This window comes from Macrotis lagotis, chromosome X (genome assembly GCF_037893015.1).
Source record: "Macrotis lagotis isolate mMagLag1 chromosome X, bilby.v1.9.chrom.fasta, whole genome shotgun sequence".
Lineage (NCBI taxonomy): Eukaryota > Metazoa > Chordata > Mammalia > Peramelemorphia > Peramelidae > Macrotis > Macrotis lagotis.
In genome coordinates, this window is record NC_133666.1 from 297892680 (window position 1) to 297916431 (window position 23752).

At 32.4% G+C, this 23752-nt stretch overlaps 1 protein-coding gene and 1 pseudogene across 1 annotated transcript in view; one reads left to right on the forward strand and one right to left on the reverse strand.

The window, feature by feature from the left end:
• Nucleotides 1–20498, forward strand: part of LOC141499056 (WD repeat-containing protein 7-like) — a 39814-nt gene extending 19316 nt beyond the window's left edge. The window contains exons 2-5 of the mRNA XM_074202004.1: nt 4513–4684; nt 13742–13848; nt 18908–18986; nt 20433–20498. Of these exons, the coding sequence (XP_074058105.1) occupies nt 4526–4684; nt 13742–13848; nt 18908–18986; nt 20433–20498 (411 nt within the window). The 5' untranslated portion in view covers nt 4513–4525. The remainder of the gene's footprint in view (nt 1–4512; nt 4685–13741; nt 13849–18907; nt 18987–20432) is intronic.
• On the reverse strand, nt 1071–1352 carry LOC141500922 (large ribosomal subunit protein eL38-like; annotated as a pseudogene).
• Nucleotides 20499–23752: the final 3254 nt, after the last annotated feature.

Below are 23752 nucleotides of genomic sequence, written 5' to 3' on the forward strand. Positions count from 1 at the left end.
TGCAAATGCATGTTTTTGACAATTGACATTTTTCATCCACTTCATCCTTTCTTTGTGGATAATTGAGCCAAACTCTTTTGAGTGATTATACCTGTATCTTTCAGGAAGTTTCTCTGTGATCAGGAGTTTGATTTAATCAGCAAACTTTCATTAGCAAAGACATAATTAGAAGACCTCACTATACAAAATGAATTCCTTTTCAACTTGAATTTCCTCTTTCACAGTGGAAAGCATCTTTCCTATTTCCCTATTTTATGCTTTTTTTTTGACTTTTGATTGGAGTGTCATGGGATATGGATATATATTTTTTTTCTATCTTTTAAGGAATTTTGAATTAGTTTGAAGTGTGGATAGAAGGTATCCCGTAGTGAAATAGCCTATTGGTCAAGTTCTATCAAGTCAAATGATTTTTGATAATCAACAAATAATGAACATAATGGAATCTCTGTTCTCTAAGTCTTAGTTGATTATGAAATGGTAATTATAATTATATGGTTCATTATTGAGTATCATTTATTCCCCTTAAGTACCTTTCAGATAATTTTCAGAAAGTCATCAATATATTGATAAGTGAATAAGTGTGTAAGTTAGTACTTATTAACATTCTTTTGGTTGCCTCTGGAAGTCCTAGGATTTTTCCCTTTCTTTGGTATCTTTATCCTTTTCAGATACTTTGTATATTGGTTGTTCAGTACTTTATAATTGTTTTGCCTCTGGTACAAATCACTTCTATATATTGCTGATCTAGTCTGGATGCTTTCCCTATCTTCTTTCATTTATATGACATTTTTGTTCCTTTAATATAAACACATTTGGCATTGTGATATTAAAGGTCCAAATATAGTAGTACCACTGTTCTTTTTGGAGGAAATTGTTTTAATTTTTTAAATCATTGTTTTTTTAAAATCTGTATTTTCCATTTTCTTTATATTTTATATTCTTCCATTTTCATCCTTAAACTTTATATAGTTTGTAGGTATTTTGAATGAAATTTATTTTTCTATTTCTTTTTTTTTCCAATTTTTTTTCCTGTATTTTAATGGAGATGATGGAACATTAAGTGAGTTGGTTTACTTCAGCTCCTTCACAGCCAAACCAGGAGGCAGGGACTGTTTAAGTTTCTCTGCCTTCTCTTTGTCTGTGATGACCAATGTGTACAGGTACCTGCTGCATCGGACCTTAAACTTCACATTGTCCTTGTTTTTCTTGATGTTGACAGATTTAGCATCTTTTCATCTGGCTGTGAGCAGGAAGTCTTTTATTTCCTCAATTTTTTGGGGCATGGTGGTGGCGGCGGGTGGCCCAAGAGATAGAGCCTCGGGAGGGATTCTCACAAGGAGCCAAGGAAGCCGGAAAAGCTATTATACTATTTCTTGCTGTTGGGTTTTATTAGTAATATGCAGAAAGCAATAATTTTTGTATGTGTGTATGTTTTGCATCTTGCTACTTTGTTGAATTTACTGCTTTTTTATTATTTTTTCATTGAGTAATTTTTTCTTATATTGCTTATTTAATAAAAAATACCTTTTCTTCTGTTGCAGATGATCTCACTAGTCATTCTTTCCCCTTTATATTAATTTCCCTATACTGATTCCTTTCTTGCTGCCTATAGATATAACTTATGGAATTATATCTTAAGATTCTATTAATAAGTAATGTATTTCTTCATTGTATTACAGAATTTCTCTTAATTATGTTTTAAGTCTTTTTGCTACAGATAATGGACAGAGGGCTTCATTTGCTCTTTATTTTGAACTTGTTTTAGCTATGCATTGCATGGATTGTCAATTGGGTTCTTCAATGCTAAACCCAGGGTGAGACTGGAGGACCTTTAAGAAGCCATGTTGAACACTCATTGCAGAGCCCGGAGGAAGGTAGTCAGCTATCTTGATGGAGAATAGCATCTTGGTCCTGTTTTCTATCACATTATTGGTCTGGGACCTTGAGGGAGGAATGGTGTCTTGGAGAGGGTCACTGAGCCTGAGGCCTCAGTATTCTTGTCATTCCTGTAAGTGCTAGGTGCCATAGCTGAGCAGAGATGCTTCTGGTTTTCAGCTTATATCCCCCTAATTCTCTCCTGAGCTGAGACTCCTGTTGTAGGTTCTGCCCTTTCACAGCTTTGGATGAGTTGACTGCTCCCAGGCTCTGATTCCTCCTGAAATTCCTAGCTGAAACTCAGCAAGTGTTCCTGAAACTGCTTTCTGGATGGTGTGGCTGAGTTTAGACTTTGATTTGTAAGGCATTCACTAAATAGGAAAGGATTAAGTACTGAATGTACTACCCTCTCTTTGTGGCAAAGGCCCAGTCATTATAAGAGTATTTATTTTTTAAAATTTTAATTTTTTTTATTTTGTATAAATTTTTTTTATACTTTACTAAAATATTATTGTTTAAGAATAAACATAATACCTTCTCCCCCCAAAATATAGACCCTCATGAGCAATAAAGTAAAGAGAAAAAAATAAAAATAATAAAAAAAATGTACTTCAGTCTGTGTTCAAAAACCACCAGCTCTGTCGCAGGTGGATCAAGCTACTGCCATATTTTTCCACTGTTGCCACTGTTTTCCACTCTTCTACTCCCTTCATTCATACTTCCCCACTACCACATACTATATTTTCTCTCTCCTTTCACTCTATCCCTCTTCTTCAGTGTACTGTAGGGTAGCTGAGTGGCGCAGCAGACTGATCACTGGCCCTGGGGCCAAGAGGCCCTGAGCCTACATACCACCCCTAGGGCCCAGCAACCACCTGGTCCTGTGGTCCCGGACAGGCCATCTAATCCCAGCCCCTTGCAAGAAGTAAAAAAAAGAAAATGTGTTATATCTGTCCACTCTCCCCCACTGTCTGCCCTGTCCTCCATCACTCACACCCCCCCTTGCCCTGTCCCCCTTCTCTCCTCCTTACTCTAGATGTCTTTACCCCATTGTATATATATATATATATATTTATATGCTATTTCTTCTCCAGGCCACCTCTGATGAGAGCGAAACTTCCCTCATTCCCCCTCATCTTCCCCCCTTCCCCTCTTCCATCTTATTATATGAACTATCTTAGCCTATTCCCCCTTCCTTTCTCTTACTCCCATTACATTTCCCTTTTAGCCATTGACTCCATTTTTACAATATATTATGTCTTCAAATTCAGCTCTCTCCTGTGCTTCATCTATAAAAGCTCCTTCTACCTGCTCTATTAAATGAGAAGTTTGATATGCATTTCATCAGTATCATTTTTCTATGCAGGAATGCATGCAGTTCATCATCATTAAGTCCCTCATATTTTACCTTTCTCCTCCACTCTCTATGCTTCACCTGAGTCCTGAATTTGAAGATCAAACCTGTTTAGCTCTGGTCATTTCAACTGGAACCTTTGCAATTCCCCTGGTTCATTGAAAGTCCATCTTTTCCCCTAAAAGAGGATGTTCAGTTTTGCTGGGTAGTTGATTCTCGGTTGCATTCCAAGTTTTTTGCCTTCTGGAATATTATATTACAAGCCCTACAAGCCCTTAAAGTAGTTGCTGCTAATCCTGTATGATCCTGACTGCAGCTCCATGATATTTAAACTGTGTCCTTCTGGCTGCTTGTAATATTTTCTCTTTGACTTAGGAGATCTGGAACTTGGCTGTAATATTACTGGGTTTTTTTTTTTTTTTTTTGGATCTCTTTCCTGGAGAGGTTGGTGGATTCTCTCAATTTCTATTTTTCCCTCTGCTTACAAGAGTACTTATTGCCTTTGTTTCAGGGAGGAGCTTGAGGTTCTGGAAAGCATGGAACAAATTTCAAGGAAAACTAGTTCTACCCCTTAGTATTCTTTGTTAGTTTTAGTGGCTGTATATACACTGATGAACCAGTTTGTCCAACTACATGTCAGAGATCAAACTACATATATTCTTTAATCATTTGCTTTTTCATGCATGGGCAACTAGACCAAATTCTTCTGAATGCTTTTGCATCTCCTTTAGTGAACACAGTGTCATCAACAATCATTGAAACAGACTAAACAAAATACTTTTTAAAAATGATTTTTAAAATATATTTTCAAGATGTTTTTGTCCTTACATAAAAATGGGGCAGGAAAAAAAACCCTCCATTCCTCATTTCTCCTCTTTCTTTTCTTCATACTGTCCCTTGTAACAAAAGAAAAACATTTAAGCAAAAACTTAGACATATCCAACATTATGTCCTTCTGCTAAGTGGACTTGTTTCTTTAGCTAATCTCTAAATAGATAAAGTATTAATTAGTTGTCTTGAGAGAAATCATTGTCCAGAAATAGAGTTGATTTACTTATTTTGTTACTGTTTGAATAAAACAAATGATGTTAAAGTTGTATTTGAGGAATTATGTATGTATGGAAATAAACATTTGTCTAAATTTTGCTACTTGGGTGAAGTGGTGATTTTCAAATTGTATGCTTGCATCACTGGGTTTTGTCATTAAAATATAAATATGTAGGGATCTTCTGTTGGAATTATCGTAAAATAAGTACTTAAAATTATCTTTATGAAATTTTCAGGTGTCAAAGCAAAATGGCAGGAAATAGCCTTGTTCTGCCAATTGTTCTTTGGGGCCGTAAAGCACCAACGCATTGCATCTCAGCTGTTCTTTTAATGGATGATGGGGCAACGATTGTTACAGGATGTCATGATGGACAAATTTGCCTCTGGGATCTTTCCCTAGAACTGGAAGTAAGTATACAAAATAATGTCTTTTAGACATAAATATTTCCTTTTCAGGTGACATTTTTTTTCTCATAAAAATAGTAAAAGTCACTACAACTAATTTTTAAAAAATTGTTGTAAATTCTTATTTCTTAAAAGTTAACATGGAAATTGCTAAATATAGTTGACATTTCTGTTTTGTTTTCTCTATTTTAAATTTTAATTGAAGACCACCTAATTCTATGTTTATTAGCTAGATGTGAGATTAGATCTTAGAAAAAAGCTGAATAAAGAATATTAAGTTATATGAGGATGTCTTTTTATCAGGTTGGTGGATCTGACACTTTAACCATTCAACTGTCTATGTTTTGAGTTTTTCAATGATTATGAGTCTTTTACTACTTTGTGAAGATGAACTTACAATATATTTTGAGATTCATTAACTTTTCATTAAAAAAGGGACTTGAAAATTATTGATATTCAAATTGAGAATTAGAATTTCTACTTTTATCCCAAGTGTTTGAAATTTGACTATTTAAAAAAGTAAAATAAATGATGTCTCTGTAGAAAAGAATAAAAGGACAATTATGGTTTTAGACACATTTTAAATTTTTGTTTAGCACAAATAATCAAGCAATCACTTAACAGCATTCTATAAAAGCAAAAGAAATGAGGAAACAAATGATAGATGACTAGCCACAAATAAGAGGACAATTATTTGTTTCACTGAAAAGTTAGGGAAATATGATTTTATTTTTAAAATTTCTTTATTATGAACTTATATATTGACATATAAATTATATCATTTCTGTTTTTAATAAGATGATGAGACTTTTTTGTGGTTTGTGAAAGTGATCATAGTTGGAATATGCTACAACTTGCTGCAGCTGTATTTTTAAGGTTGACCAGTCTTGTGCCAACAGCTGTGGGTAATTACTGAAAATGTATATAATGTATAAACACAGAAATGAGTAACTTATTTAGAATTTTTAAAAAATGCAGTTTTATGTGAAGTCATATCAGTTCATTTGCCTAGATGAAATAAAGACTTGAATAAGAATTTTAGATAAATTAGAAAACAAAAATTTAAAAGAATTAGAAGAGATTTACATCATGATTTATGAAGCAGTCATAGAACTGATGAAAATGTTGGTAATGAAGCTGTGTGGTTTAGTGACAAGAGCACTAAATTTAGAATTAGGGGACCTGAATTTACATTTTGGCTTTTTTTTTTTTTGCTACTTTTATCTGTTTCATATGATTTAGGGCTGAGAAGTATCCCTCTTTTGATTCTAGATTTTTTCATATGTAAAATGAGGATTGTTAAATTTGATTTTTAAGGTTTCTTTTAGTTCTAAGTCCTACAGTTTTAAAGATTTGGTTTATTCAAATAGAAAGCTTCAAGACTGATGACTTGAGTTAAATTTACACTGACAAATGATCACTGGTGAGGAACATGGTATTTCCTTTATGACTTTAATACCAAGTTGCTAAGTCTGTAATAGAAAATTGAAGCATCTGGGAGATATGAAAATCCACATAACAAAATTATACATGAAGTCATTGCTGATTAACTTTCACAACAGCCTGGCACAGTGTATGTAGAATTTATTTCACAAGGTCAAGCTACCATTTGGACCTGTAGTGAAGCACTTGAAATAATCTATATGATGAAAAAAGAAGTCTTTTACAACGATAATGCTCTGGCTCCCAGCATGCATTCTTTGAAATAGCATTTGAACAAAAATAATATTTTTCAACTTGATTACTTACTTTATTCATCAGACTTGACTAAATGATTCTTGAGTATTTTCAAAAATCAAGTTAACCTTCAGGTAGATTTGCTGCCATGGAAGTATTCAGAAGAATTTTATGCAAAGACTGAGGGAAGTTTCAAAAGATAATTTTGAAAGAATTTTGAGCAATGACAATATCAATTAGTCTTCATATATTTTCTCCTAACAAAATGATTTGAAGGGAAAAAGTCTCATTTGAATAAATAAATTATGCCACATTAAAAATAATTGCAAACCTTTCCCTTGACATAAACATGTACATATAAAATATATATGTTTAAATATATGCATATAATTGTTTAATTATTATATTTCATGTCATTATTAGGTGGATAGAAAACTATCTTAAAGGTTACACCTGAAGGTTGATAATTGATTATAACATATTCAGTTGTGCCATGTATGAGATAATAGGCTAGAGATCAAGGTTATGCTTACCAAAATTTCTGATGATAATAAACAAAGTTGATGTTACAAATTATTTAATTAACTAAAAGAAATGATCGCAAAGAGCAAAAGATATTAAGGAACAAAATGCTAATATCAAGGTTGTACCAAGCTAAGAAAGCATAGTTAGATGATCTTTTGAGATCATACGAGCTTCCTGTGAATCAGGAATGCGGTGCTGTTGAAGAGAGCGATTAATAAGTTACTGAAATGTAGAGAAAGGCATATAACTTTTTAGTCCTATGTCTAATTTTTTTTGCTTTATGACCCATAAATCAGATTTTGAATTTAGTTTTGGATGAAAAAAAAAGATTCCAGGGGAAACCAAAATGTTTTAGAGATATGGAAAACCAATTCTTTGAAAAACTGTTAACACAGTTGGAGTTTTTTGCTTTAAGAAGAAGAATAAGCAAGTTTTTTTTGTATTTAATATATGAAATGTAGTTAATAGATAGAATTAGATTTTTCTATTGAAGATCAATAAGACACTTCCCCCACTGCCCCCCTCCCCAGAAATTATGATTAACATTCTTAATATTGTTATTGTGATATATTCTCATCTATTACTGGTTTGCAAGAATTCAAAGATGAATCTATGACATTTAAACTCCTATATGTTAACACTGCTATGGTTTGTAGGAAAGAGGAATAAAAAAAGTTTTAAGCTCATGGCAGCAATGAAAATTACTTAAATCATATTATAAGACGTAGCAGCAGTACTCACAGTTTGATCAACACCTAGGGTGATTCTGTTAACACTTTAGAAAGAAAGTGTTCTGTGTATAGTGTTAACCTTTACCTCTTTTGGCACTTTTCCTTTTTTCCCATTTTATTTTCAAGCTTGGTCATGTTGGTGATCAAATAGATGTAATTTATTTTTTTTCTTTTTTCTTTCTTTTAGTTTTTGCAAGTCAATGGGGTTAAGTGGCTTGCCCAAGGCCACACAGCTAGGTAATTATTAAGTGTCTGAGGCTGGATTTGAACTCAGGTACTCCTGACTCCAGGGCCAGTGTTCTATCCACTGCGCTGCCTAGCGGCCCCCTAGATGTAATTTCTTAATTGTGGTCTTTGATATTCAGAGACAATGCTAGTGGGTCATTACATGTAAAAAAAGAGATCAATTTGTGATAGTTTTTGTGTATATTTCATGTATATCATTTTATGACCAAAGACATTATTTTTATTTGTTTTTCTTCTGAACTTTTTAATTTCCTCCAACTCTAAGCCCTTAATAAGCCATTTCTGTGAAAGGAGACAGGAGCTGATTTCTACCTGTTTCATGGAAGTTACTAAATCTTTTTCTTTTCATATGTTTATGTTGACACTGTGATCCCAGTGCATTTTTAGTGATTTTTTTTCCCATTCTATTACAATTACCCTTCCTTGATTTGCTATTTAGTGATTACATAGTTTGACTTTTCTGGATCCTCTTTGTTGCTTATCTCGGTGAACAATTACAGCATAGTTTTAGAAGTCTCATATAGAAACTATGAAATGCATTAAATATTAACTTTTTAAAAGCTTTTCTTATATGAATCAGCTGATTTTTTTTGTTTCCATGGTAACAGAGAGATCAAGATTTGTTTTGCTAAATTTATTACTGTATACTCATGATTTCTAGTTACTGTTATTTCTTCACTAAAGACTAATTTCTATATTCTTGAAATTAGAAATTATTTGAAAAGGACATTGAGAGCTTGTCCTGCCTTTATCCATTACTTGAGTCTTAGCAAGTGGTTATTACTTTCATTGAATGGAAATTTATGCAGCACAGTTGTGTAATGGATAGAGCACCGGATCTAGAGTCACGAAAACCTGAGTTCAAATCCAGTTTAAGACACTTGGTGCCTGTGTGACCCTGGTCGAGTCACTTAACCTCTTCTCTCCCTGTAAAATAGGATTAAAAAATGCTTGATCTGGCATATAGTAGATAATTAATAAATGATTATTTCCTTCCCTTATTGTTTTTGAGGCAGCCCATCACATTGTTACTTCTAATTAGATAGTTCTTTTTTATATTGAATTGATATTTGACTAACTGTAATTTATATAGATTGTTCTGAACAAGGCATAATGGATAGAGATATGGACCTGGAATTTGATTTCTGCTTTAGACATTTAATTATTAATTTAGACATTTAATTTACTCTTATTCTTTCTTGGACAAGTCACGTATCCTCCTTAAACTTCAATTTCCTCAACTATACAATGAGAATAATAATGACACCTATCTCACAAAGTTGTTATGAGGCTCAAATGTTGTCAAGTAGATAAAGTCAGTGAGCAAATTTTTCATCATTCACTGACTTTATGCCAGACACTGTGGTAAATACCAGAGATAGAATGGAAGAGCTTGCCTTCTAATTAGGGCACAACTTGTAAATAACTATTTACATATAAGTTTAGGCGGAGTTGATGAAAGGTAGTAAATCTTGGAGGGAATGTGCAGGCCTGAGAAAGGTCTGCTAAACTGGTTCTTGAAGGAATCTAGATTATGACTGGTAGAAAGTGAGGAGAAACAATTTTCTAGTTATGGGAAATATTAAGTAAAAGGGTCAGAGATGGGAGTTGTGAGAAAAAGCAAATAGGATGGTTTCCCTGTGTTATAGAGTACCTGAAGGTGAGTCAAGTTAAGAATGGAAAAGTAGAAAGGGGCCTTGTTGTGAAGATCTTTGAATTTCAGAAAGATTTATATTTGATCTTGAAGGTAATAGGGAACCAATGGAGTTTGAGTACAGGGGTGAAACCACTTTAGGAAAAATATTTTTCACAGTTGAGGGGAGGGTAGAAAGGACACTTACAGGAGAAATCACAAGGTAGACATCGACAAGGTTTAGCCATGAATTGACTCTTGCAGTCAACAACCGGTCTAGCCCGAGAGGGACTTTGGAACCAGGACTGATGGAAGAGAGAACATCTACATTTATGTACGAAAGGGGTTTTATTTTGTGTTTGGATATGATGTTATAATTCAGCAAACATTCATGAGGGAAGATGTTGGTCATATTTCAAGCTTTTTTTCCTTCTTGGGAATATTGAGCATTCTGGCTTTTTATAATTCTGTTTTTACTAGCATTGTGACTTCCTTACTTTACCTCTTCTTCCAGATCTGCAGATAATACTACTAATATCTGCTTAATAGGAAGATATTGAATTAACTTTATAAACTTTAAAGCAAAAAGTAAAAGTGAATTGTTATATTTCCCGCTGCCCCCTCTTCCCAGTTCTTGATTAATGTCAACCAGCTGTGTAATATTACACAAGTCAATTTTCAGTTTAGATTTCAATTATTGTAAAATGAAGGGGAGGATTAAGTTAGATTATCTTTCTGGTATCCTTTTATTAATATTTTGTGGTTGACATTTTTTTTTGTGTGTTTTCCTACAATTACATGTCAAAACAGATTTAAAATTTTTTTTAAGTTTTGAGTTCTAGATTTGGTTACTTCCTCTCTTTCTTCCCTTTCCCCTCCTTGAGACAATAAGTAATCTGATAGTTTATATATGTACAGTCATATAAAACATTTCCATATTAGTCATTTTTTTTTTTACCAAAAAAAAGAATCAAAGAAGGAAAGAAAGTCAAAGATTAGCATGCTTCAGTCTGAACTGAGATAGTATCAGTTCTCTCTGGAGGACAGCATAGCTTATCATGACTCCTTTGGGATTGTCTTGATTCATTGTATTAATGAGAATAGTTAAGTCATTCACAGTTCTCCGTTGTACAATATCACTGTTATTAGATACATCATTCTCATGGTTCTGTAGATTTCACTTTGCATCAGTTCATGTAACTCTTTCCAGGTTTTTCTAAAGCATCCTTGTCATTTCTTATAGCACAATAAGATTCCATTATCATAAAATACCACAGCATGTTAGCCATTTTCCCAACTGATGGTCATCCCTTCAATTTCCAATTTTAGTCACCACAAAAAAAGCTGTTAAAAATATTTTTGTTAAATTGGTTCTTTTCCCATTTTTGTCTGCCTTTGGTATATAGACCTAGAATATCCTTTGAAAGGATATGCACAGTTTTATAGCCCTTTGGCCATAGTTCCAAATTACTCCTCCAGAATGGTTGAATCAGTTCACAACTCCAATCAGTACATTTCTTTATAATTATTTTTATGTCTACCTTTTCTTTGATAGATTCTATGTGCTTATCCTTTTCTCTAAAATTTAATGTGGAATTAACTCTTTCAGTGGTAAGAAAAAAACATATTTATCTATACAGGATAAGTGAGAGAGTGAGAGCTGGGTGTTATAGATAGTACAAAAACTTTGAGTCAAGTTGGACCTGGATTCAAGTGCTACCTCATGTTACACAATGATGGCATGATTTGAAGATAGATTACTTAACCTCTCTATTTCCAGGCCACTTTCTAAAAGTGTAAATTGTAAAAAAAAACTTAAGGTTCTTAAGGTGTTCAGTCTTTAGACATTCTCAATAACAATGAAATCATAGCGTCCAGATCCTAAGATAAAAGTAGAAAGTTATATAATGTTGAAATGCCATTTTTAGAAAATGAATGAAATGTTTAATGTAAAATTGAAAATAGAGATACGGCCAGGACCTGTGATTTCTCTGGTATAGAAAACTTGGGGAATCAGTCAGTAAACATTAAGCCCTTACCATGTACCAGGCAGTGTTCTAAGTGCTGAGGATACAAATATATATATATTATATATATATATAATATATATATATATATTATATATATATATACAGAGAGAGAGAGAGAGAGAGAGAGAGAGAGAGAGAGAGAGAGAGAGAGAGAGAGAGACAGTCCCTTCCCTCCAAGATTTTATATGTGTATGTAAAAAGAAGCTGAAAAGGGGAAAGGAAAGGTACTTGCTGTAGAGAGGTCTGAAAACAGTGTTACCAAGTGGGAAATGAGGGAGGGAAAACTCCTGCCGAAGCATTCAGCAACTTCTCTGCATCTTAGTCTTAAAGTGCCTAAGTGGTTAACCCCCCCAATCACGTGGCCAGTATGTCAGGAGTGGTACTTGAATTCAGGACTTTCTGTCTCTGAGACTGGCTCTTTATCTACTGTAACCGTGTTGCCTTTAAAATGAAAAATAAATGAGAAATTTTGTTGAATTGTTTGGTAACAATTATCATTTACATTGTACATTTTGGACAACTGACAATTTTTTCAGGTTTAAAGACTCCTACCACTTAGGGAATCTTGAGTTTTACTGATAGTTTGGTATTGGTTAGATCTGTCATTTTTTTTGGAGAGCTTCCATTATATTCACCTTCTGGAATTAATTAGTTGAGGATTTTTAAATTTAATTTTCCCACAATAACCTATAAAGATAATTTTCACCATTCATTTTTTGTAAGATTTTGAGTTCCCCATTTTTCTTCCTCCCTCCCTTATCCCCCCCCATGACAGTGAGTAATCTGATATGGATTATACTTGTGCAATCATGTTAAACATATTTCCATATTTGTCATGTTGCAGAATTTATTGAGTTTTAGAAGTAGATGTCACTTTGGAGATCATATAGCTTTCCTCCCTCCTCCCGTTTTTATTGTTTTTGTTGTTACTAACAATAGTAATAGTAGTACTAGTAGTAGTAGTAGTAGTAGTAGTAATAGTAGCAGTTATTTTATTGAGATGGATAGCAAACTGTCTTTATATCCCCCAGTGCTTAACAGTGAAATCAGCATACAATAGCTATTTGATAAATGCTTGTTTGTTCTGAGACTAAGGTCCGGAAAGATGGAATGGCTTTCTCATTTGGGTCAAAATAATTCATGGAAGAGCAAGGGACCTAGGGTTTTGGATTTTTATTCTGGTGCTTTTCCACTATAGCTCTTGCTGACATCATTGAACATTATGCTATATGGAGTATAAATTCCTGCTCTTCGATGCACATCATTTGACATAGGTTTACTCTTGTAGTATTTTCAGTCATCTTCTGATTCATGAGCTTCTGCTTTGCTAATCAGTCTAGCAAGATCTCATTTGTCTTCATAAGGCATATACCTAGATCTCATTTGTCCTCATAAGGCATATACTACCAACTGTTAACTTTTTTTTTTCATTTTTGTCACATATTGGACTGGGAGAATTTGCCAGTTCATTAGAAAATATAGTCTAATCAAATCTTTGATCTTCTTGAGTATGACTGTACGTAATAGAATAACATCATATTTATTATAAAACTCTGCCTCAGTTTTTTTAATGTTAGGAAGCTGTTGTCATGACTGTCATAAACCTTTGTCGAATATATTATAAGCCATTTTGAACCCTCTCATGTCATATAAAGCCTCTTGGTTAACTGTCAGATTTAGATTTGTGAATGGGTATATGTATTTTTTTACAAAGTTAATGAATGCAATATTGTCTTGATGTATTCCTTTATATTATTTTGAATTTTATATTATAAAATTTCTCCTTTTCTACTCTTTTTTTTTTCCTTCTAGAACTGTATAAAGCTGAGAAAACTGATTTAAAATCATGAATCTGACTTGAGAGATCCCTGGCCAGCAATTTGTTAGCTTTGACATTCTTCTGTTTAGTCACATAGACTTTACTTATAAATATTATACATAAGTCTTATAATTCTATTTCTATCTCATAAAGACTTTTCAGCTCTAACCATAATTTTAACCATATGTGTTGATATATTCATAGTTTAAGCATTTAAAATTTTTAAGGCATTCATTCTACTATATTTCCACATAAGCAAATTTATGTTTTTGTACGCGTACCACACATACACACACATACAAACACACACCACACACACACACACACACACAAACACACAAATACTTTATTTATTTATTTATCTATCTATCTATTTATTTATTTATTCTTTAATTCTAGATTAACCCTCGGGCTCTCTTGTTTGGCCATACAGCTTCAATTACTTGTTTGTCCAAAGCTTGTGCTTCTAGTGATCGGCAATATGTAGTGAGTGCATCTGAAAGTGGGTAAGTATTCTTTTACTCAGTTTCTTTAGAACTATAATTGAACACAACATCAATCCATTAGTAAGGTTTATCCTTTTTTCTTGATTTTCTATAAACAGGCCATTGCAAAGAAAAATATGATTTTTAATCTCTAAGTTATAAGGAAATGATATTAACTAGTGGTTGTTATATCTATGATTACTTTTCTATTTTTGCCATAAATTCTATTAAATTTTGTTTAATAACACTTTTCTAGTTAATAGACAAGCTTCAATTTATTTAACCTCAATTAGTCTTAGCATGAGTTCCTCTCATGCCTCATGCTATATTGTTATGCCAACCCCAACTTGGGAATTTATAGCCTGACAAAGAGGCCTGAGGGCCTCCTTTGTTCTATTGGTAGAATTTCTTAAATACTTTTTTATAGTTCAGGAAATTGCATTGACTCAAGTCCTCAAATAATATTGGCAATTATCTGGGCAGTTTTGAATATAGAACATAGTAGTTCCTTATTGATAGAGAAAGAAAAAATAAGGCAAGGTATTACTTTCCTGTCAATTGAAGGGAGTCATATTAGAACATTGTGTTTTAGAAATTGTGCATTTTGTACAAAATTTAACCTGACATATACCTACGTTAAGGCAAAGGAATAAGTATTGGGCCTGTATTTTTGTTTGTAAAAGCAGTTTTGGTAAATAACTTCTACCAGTGTAAATTGGTTCTTTTATTGCAACTTTGAATCTTAGTATTGTCTAGATTTTCCTCTATTTTTCTTTTTTTATTTTAATTTTGTTGATTAATTCTTGGTATCTGTCTTTATCTTCCACTTGCCCAATTCTAATTTTTTAGAAATTATTTTCTTCAGTTAACTTTTGCATCTCTTTTTATGTTTGACTAATTGTACTTTTAAAGGAATTGTTTTTTGAGTGATTTTTTTTTCCCTATTTGATCAATTCTTTTTTTTATGGAGTTGTTTTTTTAGTCAGTTTTCATGCTTCCTTTTCATAATTGTTGCTACTATTTTTTCATAATTCTCCTGTATAACTCCCATTTCTTTTCCCAATTTTTCTTCTGCCTCTTTAATTGATTTTTAAAATCCTTTTTTGTGTTCTTCTAGGAGGGCTTTTTGGGCATGAGACCAATTCATATTATGCTTTGAGGCTTCACATATAGACTGTGTGTTTGATGCCTCTGGTCTAGATCAATGAGAAACTAAGTGATTTGTCCAGGGTTATCAGAGTTGTGACTTAAGTCTAGTTCTTTCTCGTTGTGAAGCAAGATCACTATCCATCACTATCCTAGTGATTCTCTTGGGACACTAGGAACCCTGAACTAGCCTCAGACCCTAGACTTCCTGGGAAACCCAGAGGATTAGATCTTATTGGGTAAGTACCTGGTCTTCTGAGGATAGTATTGGGTTAGGTCTTTGTAGTGTCCAAGAGTGTGTCAGATCTCTTCCCTAGTATCCAGGTAGATCCTTCAGCAGAATGTTTTCACCAATTGAGAAAGAAGGAAAACTCCTGGATGACAGGGATGACTCGATATTTTGTTAGTGGGACTTTGTCTATGTAATGTTTTAAACAACAACAACAACCTTGCATTACAATATACTTTAATGGTAGCTTAAAGTCATTTAAAACTGTTTTAGAAACTTAATGAACTTCACTGCATCTAATTTCACTTGTGTAGTAATATATATATAATATATATATATATATTTTATAACACATTAAATATAACTTTTTAGTCATTCCCACTTCAGTCACCTTCAGTGTGCTTTGAACATGCACTCACATTTAGTTTTCATCTTAAATGTTATTGCATAAATTCCATTCTAATTGTGCTTTTTTGGCAAAAAATTAATTATTCATTAATAACATTTGCAGTTTTTTTTGTATTTCTTCACTTATCCATTTTAATTTCACTTTAGTAATGGTCCCCATTATAACTATTCTCTTATTATTGAATATTTAGTTTTTTAGTTTAAAAAAAGCAGAACAAAATATTGTTTTGAAAATACTTGAACAAATAACTCTTTTTGGGGGTGATATTTGAGGACAGTTTGTTAAATCCCAACAGTGGATTTTGGGGATTAAAGAACGTGATTTTTTTTTAACATTTCCTGTATGTTTCCGGATTTTTCTCGTACAAATGTTGTTATTTTTGTTAATTGATATATATGAGGTGGTACCTCAAAGTTGTTTAAATTTTATCTAATTTTAGTCAAATTGGAATTTTTTCTAGTGATTATTAACATTTTATATATCCTTTTCTGTATTCATATTATGTGATTTTTTAATTCTTGTAGATTACAGGTAACCTTTGTGAGTTTTCAGCAGATTATTGTATTTTTGTTGTATTTTTCATAATTAAAAATAATTGTTTCTTTTTCTTTTAATTATTTATTGTGATATAGAATTATATTTTGATAGATTTATATACATCAAGTTATATAAATATTTCCTCCTTTTTTATTGAAATTTTATTTAATTTTTTCCAATTGCCTGCCTTAATCCATTTGCAAGTTTATGTGTTCCACATTTTTCTACCAACTTCCTTTCCCTCCCCCCTTCCCATAGCAGTGAACAATCTGGTAAAAGTTATACATGAAGAGTTGTGTTTAATGTATTTCCACATTAGTCATGTTGTGAAAGAGGAATTAGAACTAAGGGGAGAAAAAAACCATGAGAAAAAAAGGAAAAACAAAGAAAAAGTTTTTAAGAAGTCAATATAGTATGTTTCCAAATATTCCTTCTAATGGTTGAGTGGGAGGTAGAATTTTCAATTGTATAGTTTAAAAAATGTTTATCATCTACTTGGAATTCAGTGAGGTATATATGTAGGTGGTTGCTATATTATCATTCAATTTTTCCTCAAAATATATTTGATAAATGTTCCTCAGTTTATCTTTACTGTAGAAAAATGCTATTTTGTGGGCTTATTTAGATCATATATTGATGTGGTCATACTTTTTATAATTACATGATGCATCATGGTTGAATGTTTATTAGATATTCTTTCTCTCTCTCTTTTTTCTTTACCTCTCCTGTTTCCTTCCAAATTTTAATGGTAAATACCTTGTATTGTTTAACTTCTGGAAATACTAGATGTCCTCAACTTTTTGCCTGTATACACTTGATTTTTTTAAAAAATTGACAAAAGTATTTTATTTAAAAATATGTTTTTGTTGATATCTTTTCTTTTTTACATTTCCAGACCTACTATGTACCCCTGCTTTCTAAGGTAGTTTCTCCTATAACAGAAAAATGCAAATCAAAGCCAGTGACTTTTTATATAAATATATATGTGTATATGTATTACATTCATACATACAAATTCCTTCCATATTTCATAATGATATGTATGTATATTTTTATTGAATGAATTAAATATATATTAAGTTGGATTGTATCATCATTTTTATTTTATTAATCCAATTTATCTATGACCAGTGAATTTATCTATGTGTAGAACTTTTTTATATTCATCATCATAATTTTATGGTTTCCCTATTTATAGCTTCTGTGTATTTTTAGGGAGATTACCTTTTGAACTTGTGATGGTTTTTTCTTGTTAATGATTTCTTATTATCTATTGATTTTTGTTACTGGTAAATAAGTATATAAATTTTTTTGTTATTGCTGATTTAATCTTGTATTCTTGATTAAGGTCATTTGTCTCAATTGGTTGAGACATTTTGGAATTTTTAGATAAATTCATATCATTTGAACTTTGAGCTTTTCATTTCCAATGCTAATTCCTTTAATAATTTTCATTGTCATAATAATTTTGAAATTTCTTTGTACTAAATCAAATAAGAAAGTTATACATGCGTATCATTGTTTTGTACCTGTTCTTAGAGAGAATGCTTTTAATATTTAATCATTGCATACCGTTTTCTCTTAGTTTAGGGTGCATTTATATGTATTGTATTAAAGATAAATATCAACATGCTTTGATTTTTATCCTTTTCTAAAAATCATCAGTTAAAGTGATATTTTGCCAGAGGGTTTTTTTTCCCTGCATCTGTTGGTATATGCCTTGTTTGGATTTTTTGGCTTTGTTGTTTTATTATGTTTAGTAGCTTTTTCATTTGAAAAGTTGAACCAGCCTTTTGTGTCTGGTGTAAATCCTGTCATGAATATTTTATAAAAGTATTCTAAATTTTGTTAAGCATTTTTTCTATTCATTAGGGAAATTGGTCTGTAATTTTTATTTTTAATATATTCCTTAACAGGTGTTAAATCAGTGATACATATTTTACCAAAAAAGATATTGGTTTGTCTTAATAAATTTTTCTCAAGGTAAATTTGAATTTTCTTTCCATAAGTATTTTTCAGAATAATGAATTTTCAAGCTTCTACTTGGTCTTGTTTTCATTTAAGATGCTATCTTTTTGGATAGATATTTGGAAGATATTAACTAAAAAAATAAAACTACAAATAGAATTAAAAGTAAATATTATATTTATTACAATCTATTAAGTGCATTTCAAATGATATTTCAGGGTTTATTTTTTTTGGTGCTGAACAGTTTTGAAGCTATGCAAATGCATAAATTCTGTATATACATATTCAATATATGGGTGTTAATATGGCTTGGTTGTCACTTTCATATAACAAATTTCTTATTGTTCCATTAATTCTAAAATTTCTGTTATAGATTTGAGTTATGTGAAATATTTTAAATATAAATAAAATATAAAAAAGCTATTTTAAATTTTAATGGAATTTGTTAGGCTTAAGGGCATTAATATTTGTGCCAACAGGATAGAAATGTGTAATTGTGTAATATCAGTTTTTTAAAATATATAATAATTTTTTCCTGGTTTTAGTTTTATTTTAGTTAGAAATAATAATTAGACTTCTGAAAAGACAGTCAAGAAAAACTTGACAAGAATTGAATCTGGTTAAAAGAAAAAGAAATTCAGAGCAGAATGCAAAACCTTGGAATATGTGAATTAAATACCAGAGGAAACATTTTCATTCATATATTTTGTAGAAGTCACTGGTAAAAATATAGTTGTCCACAATGAATGTTTTTTTGTTTTTTTATTTATTTTGAATCTTCTATTTTACAGAGAAATGTGCCTTTGGGATGTGAGTGATGGCAGATGTATTGAGTTTACAAAATTAGCTTGCACACATACTGGAATACAGGTTAGTATTTTAATTTTTTAAATTGGTAGACTGTAAGCACAGATGTGTTAAAATGGTTGAAGTGCTGCTTTCTTCTTAAAAACCTTTTCTCCCAACACTGAAACTTAAAAGTCATCACTAATTCCTCTTTCCTTTAGCTTAAGCTCTTATAATCTATTTTGATTTAAAGTAATTTTTGTTCACATTATGTCTATTTTGTAAACTACTTAGAGGGTAGGGATATTTTATTTATTATGACATCTGTCCTTTTTGCATTTAATATAATTCCTTTGCTTATTATACTACATTTAATTTAGTATCTGCTTAATGAAGAGAGATGAATGAATGAAAAAAGTCTTCTCTGTAGTCCAAACTGTTTTTTCAGTTTTCTCACTATAAATATGCTGGAGGAGAATTACAAAGATTATAGAAGGTTAGGATACTAACTTCTAAGGGATAGTAAGATGCAGAAAAATGTAATTTTTAAAATATAGAATTTTCAGAAAGCAAGTCTCAAAGTCAGGAAGACCTGGCATTACATTTTTTCTCTGAAACATTCTGACTGTGTAGTCTTTGACATGTCCATTTAAACATTAAGTGCCCTAGGCAAACTTTTCCTGCAATATTTTCTCCCAAAAAAGAGTTATAAAAGGAAAAATCTGAAGTGCAGAAGCCAAGTTATGATGTGTTGTTATCTCTGACAGTAATCTAACTCCTTCCTACAGAGTGGGCCTCTGTCTTTTAAAAATGTTTTTTTTTTCTTCCATGACCCAGCAATATTTTATGGAGAAGTGGATATGATCTTAAGACTATAAGTCATAATTTTCCTATTAGAACATGAGTATTACTGTTAAAAATCCAAAGACTTCCCTTTATTAATTTTTTGTAACATTTGAGAAAAAGAACCTCCCCTAGTTTTCTTGTGTGTGTCTGTGTGTGTGTGTGTGTGTGTGTGTGTGTGTGTGTGTAGACTTAGGACACATTATTATTATTATTATTGTTGAATACATTTAGAATATTATATATCTGAGAATGTTATCTTTGAAGATATACTCTATTTTTAAAGTCATTTAAATATTCTGATGCTGAATGTTGAATAAAGAAGAATATTAAATGGTCGCATTGATGTAACACTATATCTATGAACACGTTTTGAATCTTTAGCACTGAACAAATAAGAATTTTCTTTTAGAGAGACAAGGCACAGTGGAATGAGCACTGACTCTGGAGGTAGAGGATCTGATGCCTCTGACATTATTCTTGTAATGGTGGGACAAATCACTTAGTGTCCCTATGATTCACTTTTCTCATCTGTTAAATGAAAGAATTGAATTAGCCTCTGAGTTCCCTTCAATTCTAGATCTATGTGACTCAGTCCTGAGAGCACCATATAAGCTAAGCATTTAATAAGTTTAAATATTAAGTAAAGAACAAATTTGTCACAATATTCTTTTAAAATAAAACTAGTTCTACCAGTTCTCTGTTGGGAATCAACGTGAAGGGAGACTGCTATGCCATGGGACATTACCCTGAAATTTTGGTTGTGGATGCCAACCAGCCTTGAGGTTCTTTACTCCTTAGTGTCAAAGATATCTCCTGACTGGATTAGTTCCATGAGTATTATACGATCCCACCGAACACAAGGTCAGTGTATGATTTTTAAACTTTTGGGAAAAAAAAACTGAAAATAGTACTCCTTTTAGGAAGTTTCATTGTAGAAATTGGTACTTTTCTTTTACATTTTTAGCTATTTCCATGATTTTCCTTGCATCTAGAAATTGACCATTAATTGCTAATAATCCAGGTCATCCCTTTCAGGTTACCAGTAAGTCCTCATAATAATCTTTCTAAGGAAGATGATCATTAAATTTTGTCTGGTCTCCTTGGCTTTCCAAGGAGAGGTGGAATACAAATTTCCCATCCCCCCTTGAAATCTGGGAGGAACAGTGGTATTTCTAATTGGACCATTTGTATAAACTTGGTCTGGTTTGGAGATTTTTTAAAAGTAAGGTAGATTTAGTGTAATGCTGAGTCACCAGTAAAGTTACAAGGAAAAGGTGTGTTTTCATTCTTTAAATGAAATTTTGTTGTTCATAGCAAAATTTAACTTAAATTTTCAGGGCAAATATATTGTTGGTTCGCAGTGAGGAAAAGAAACAGAAATGTCTAGGGGGAATGCAATGCTCAAATTAGATGTGACTGGTGAATGCAGTAATAATACTCATTCCTGAAGGTGTTCCCACACAAGTTTTTTTTTTTTTTTAACACCTTTTTCCCATAGTGCTTTACTGACTTGTTTCTTTTTGGGGGCCTGTGGACTAATGAATGTTGACTTGAAGTACTTCTGACTATCTTTGTAAGGACTCACTATGATGTTAACCATAAGGTGATAAACTTCTGACTGTAGCAATTTTTGAAGATCATGCATTTATATTTGCCAAATGCATCATTCTTAAGTCTCAGTATTCTTATTTTCCTCATCATTAACTTTTTGAAGTATTATTTTCTAGGGGAAGAATATGTATTACCCAAATCAGATTTTGAATATTGAAAACAGCTGCTTTGTAAAGGCCAAAATCCTCATGATTTTGCTTTTGTGTTTTCTGACTTTGACTCAGCTCATCTTTTTAAGATGAACTCATTCTATGAACTGCTCACATATTTACAAGATATAGTTTGGACATTGTGTCTTCTTTTCCTTTTGGCTTAACCATTCACATACATGAGAAAGTGAATAGAGTGAATAGAAAGTTGGTGTCAAAGCCAGGCAGTTCATGTTAAAAAAAATTTGAAAGTGTTAGCAGATTGCTAGGTCAATATAAGTTAGCAGTGTGAGGGGTAGGCAGAAAAGCTAATATAATCTAAGGCAACAATCACAGAAGCATGGTGAACTAAGCAAGAGAATTTATATGCCTGCCCTGGTCAGACACTATAATGTTGGATTTAGGATAAGCTGGAGAACATCCATAAGAGAGAAATCAGAATGATGAGAGAACCAGAAAGAAACCAATGTAGAAACTGAGCATATTTGGTTCATTTAACAGAAGATGTAAAGGAGAGGATGGCATAAAAATAGTTCTCAGGTTTTTAAGAGATTGCCATGTGGAAAAGATATAGGACATTTTCTTCTCAATCTCATATGCTGGAACTAGGAATGATGAGTGAAGGTTGCAGAGAGATAGAATTTGACTTGACATAAGAAAAAGCCTAAAATTGAAGTTCTACCAAAGAAGGAATGCCCTCTAAGGCAGTGAACTCCCCATCAGTGAAGGTTTCTAGGTGTTCTGGATACCTTGTTGGAGATGGTGTAACAATGATAACTATGATTGCACATGAGTTGGATTAGATAACCTCTGAGATCCTTCTCAGCTCCAAGATGACAGGATTCCACAATCCAGTGGTCTTTTCTGGTCCTCAGGAACTTTATCTTTGAAGTAAAGGCTTTACTCTCAAGGTCTCCCTGAAGAACTTTGAAGATTGTGTGACATGGGAGACACTAGCATAGGACCACCCAACATGATGTGCCCTCATCAGAAGGTACTGTACTCAACAAATAAAGAAGAATTGAAGTAACTCAAAAGAAATGTAAGATGTACAAATTCAGAGAATTCACCTCAAATGCTTACATGGTCTATTGGTGCCCAACCTGTGGTAGAGCATTCTGAGGTCCTACTGGTCTGATCAGCCAGAGTCAGACACACTGTCACAACTCTAACATAGAAATCATTTTGGTCTTTTTTGAGAATGAAGGACAATAACCAACCAAATGACTGTACTAGATAACTTCTAAGGTCTCTTATAATATTGAATATTTTAATTCTGTGCATCTGGCTGTATTTAGTCATGGGCTATGCCAAACGAAGGGACATGTTTTGTTGCTGCTTCTACAGGTATGAAACCAATGATGCCATCCTCTGGAAGGTGCCAACTGAATCCAATGCTTACTGATAATATGCCTTCATAATATATTTACACACATATGTGTATCTAGCAATATATACATGAGTGTTTATATATGTACATATGATATACATATATCTATATATGTGTATTTGTGATATATGATATATGTTTATGTGAATGTATATATAAGAAACAAATATTTTATATACATATATGAATATGTGTGTAGATGTAGATGTATGTATGCATGTATGTATATCATAGCATATTAGCTTCAATCCCTAGACCATTTGTCCTGGCTCGCCAGCCTGGCACTGAGCTGTGTATGACAACCCTTCTCACTCACTCACTCACAGAAGTAGATGGTGCCAGCCAAAAAGAAAACCACCTTCTTCTGCTCCAGATACATTGGCAAGCCACCCGGGTGCTCAACACCCTGTGGGTGCTCAATCACTGTTTACTGACTAGCTCCCTGACTGACAGAAGCAGAGCTGTCCCTCCTTTAATCTTTCATAGGATATCAGTAGAGGGGTCAATTCATTTGAATGTGAAGTAAATATGAGATTCTGAACAAATTCTTGGCTCTGACCAAGTGTGCTAAAAATGCATCAAGGAACATTTTTTTCTGGTATGAATTTCTGCCCCAAAGCATGAAATTCAACTCAAACTCAGCTCAGACTGTGGGACAGGATGCCAGACGGCTGCTAAAATGGGCCCCTTGCATTGCCTATTTCCTTTTAAAAATAATCTATGACCTACCCACCTGGACTTCTTGATGGCAGCCTTTCCATTTGCTCTCAATTTTTCTCCTGCCTTGCTAACTAGAAGAAAATTCACTTAAATCAAAGAACATTCCTGCCCATGACTTGTCAACATAGTAGAAG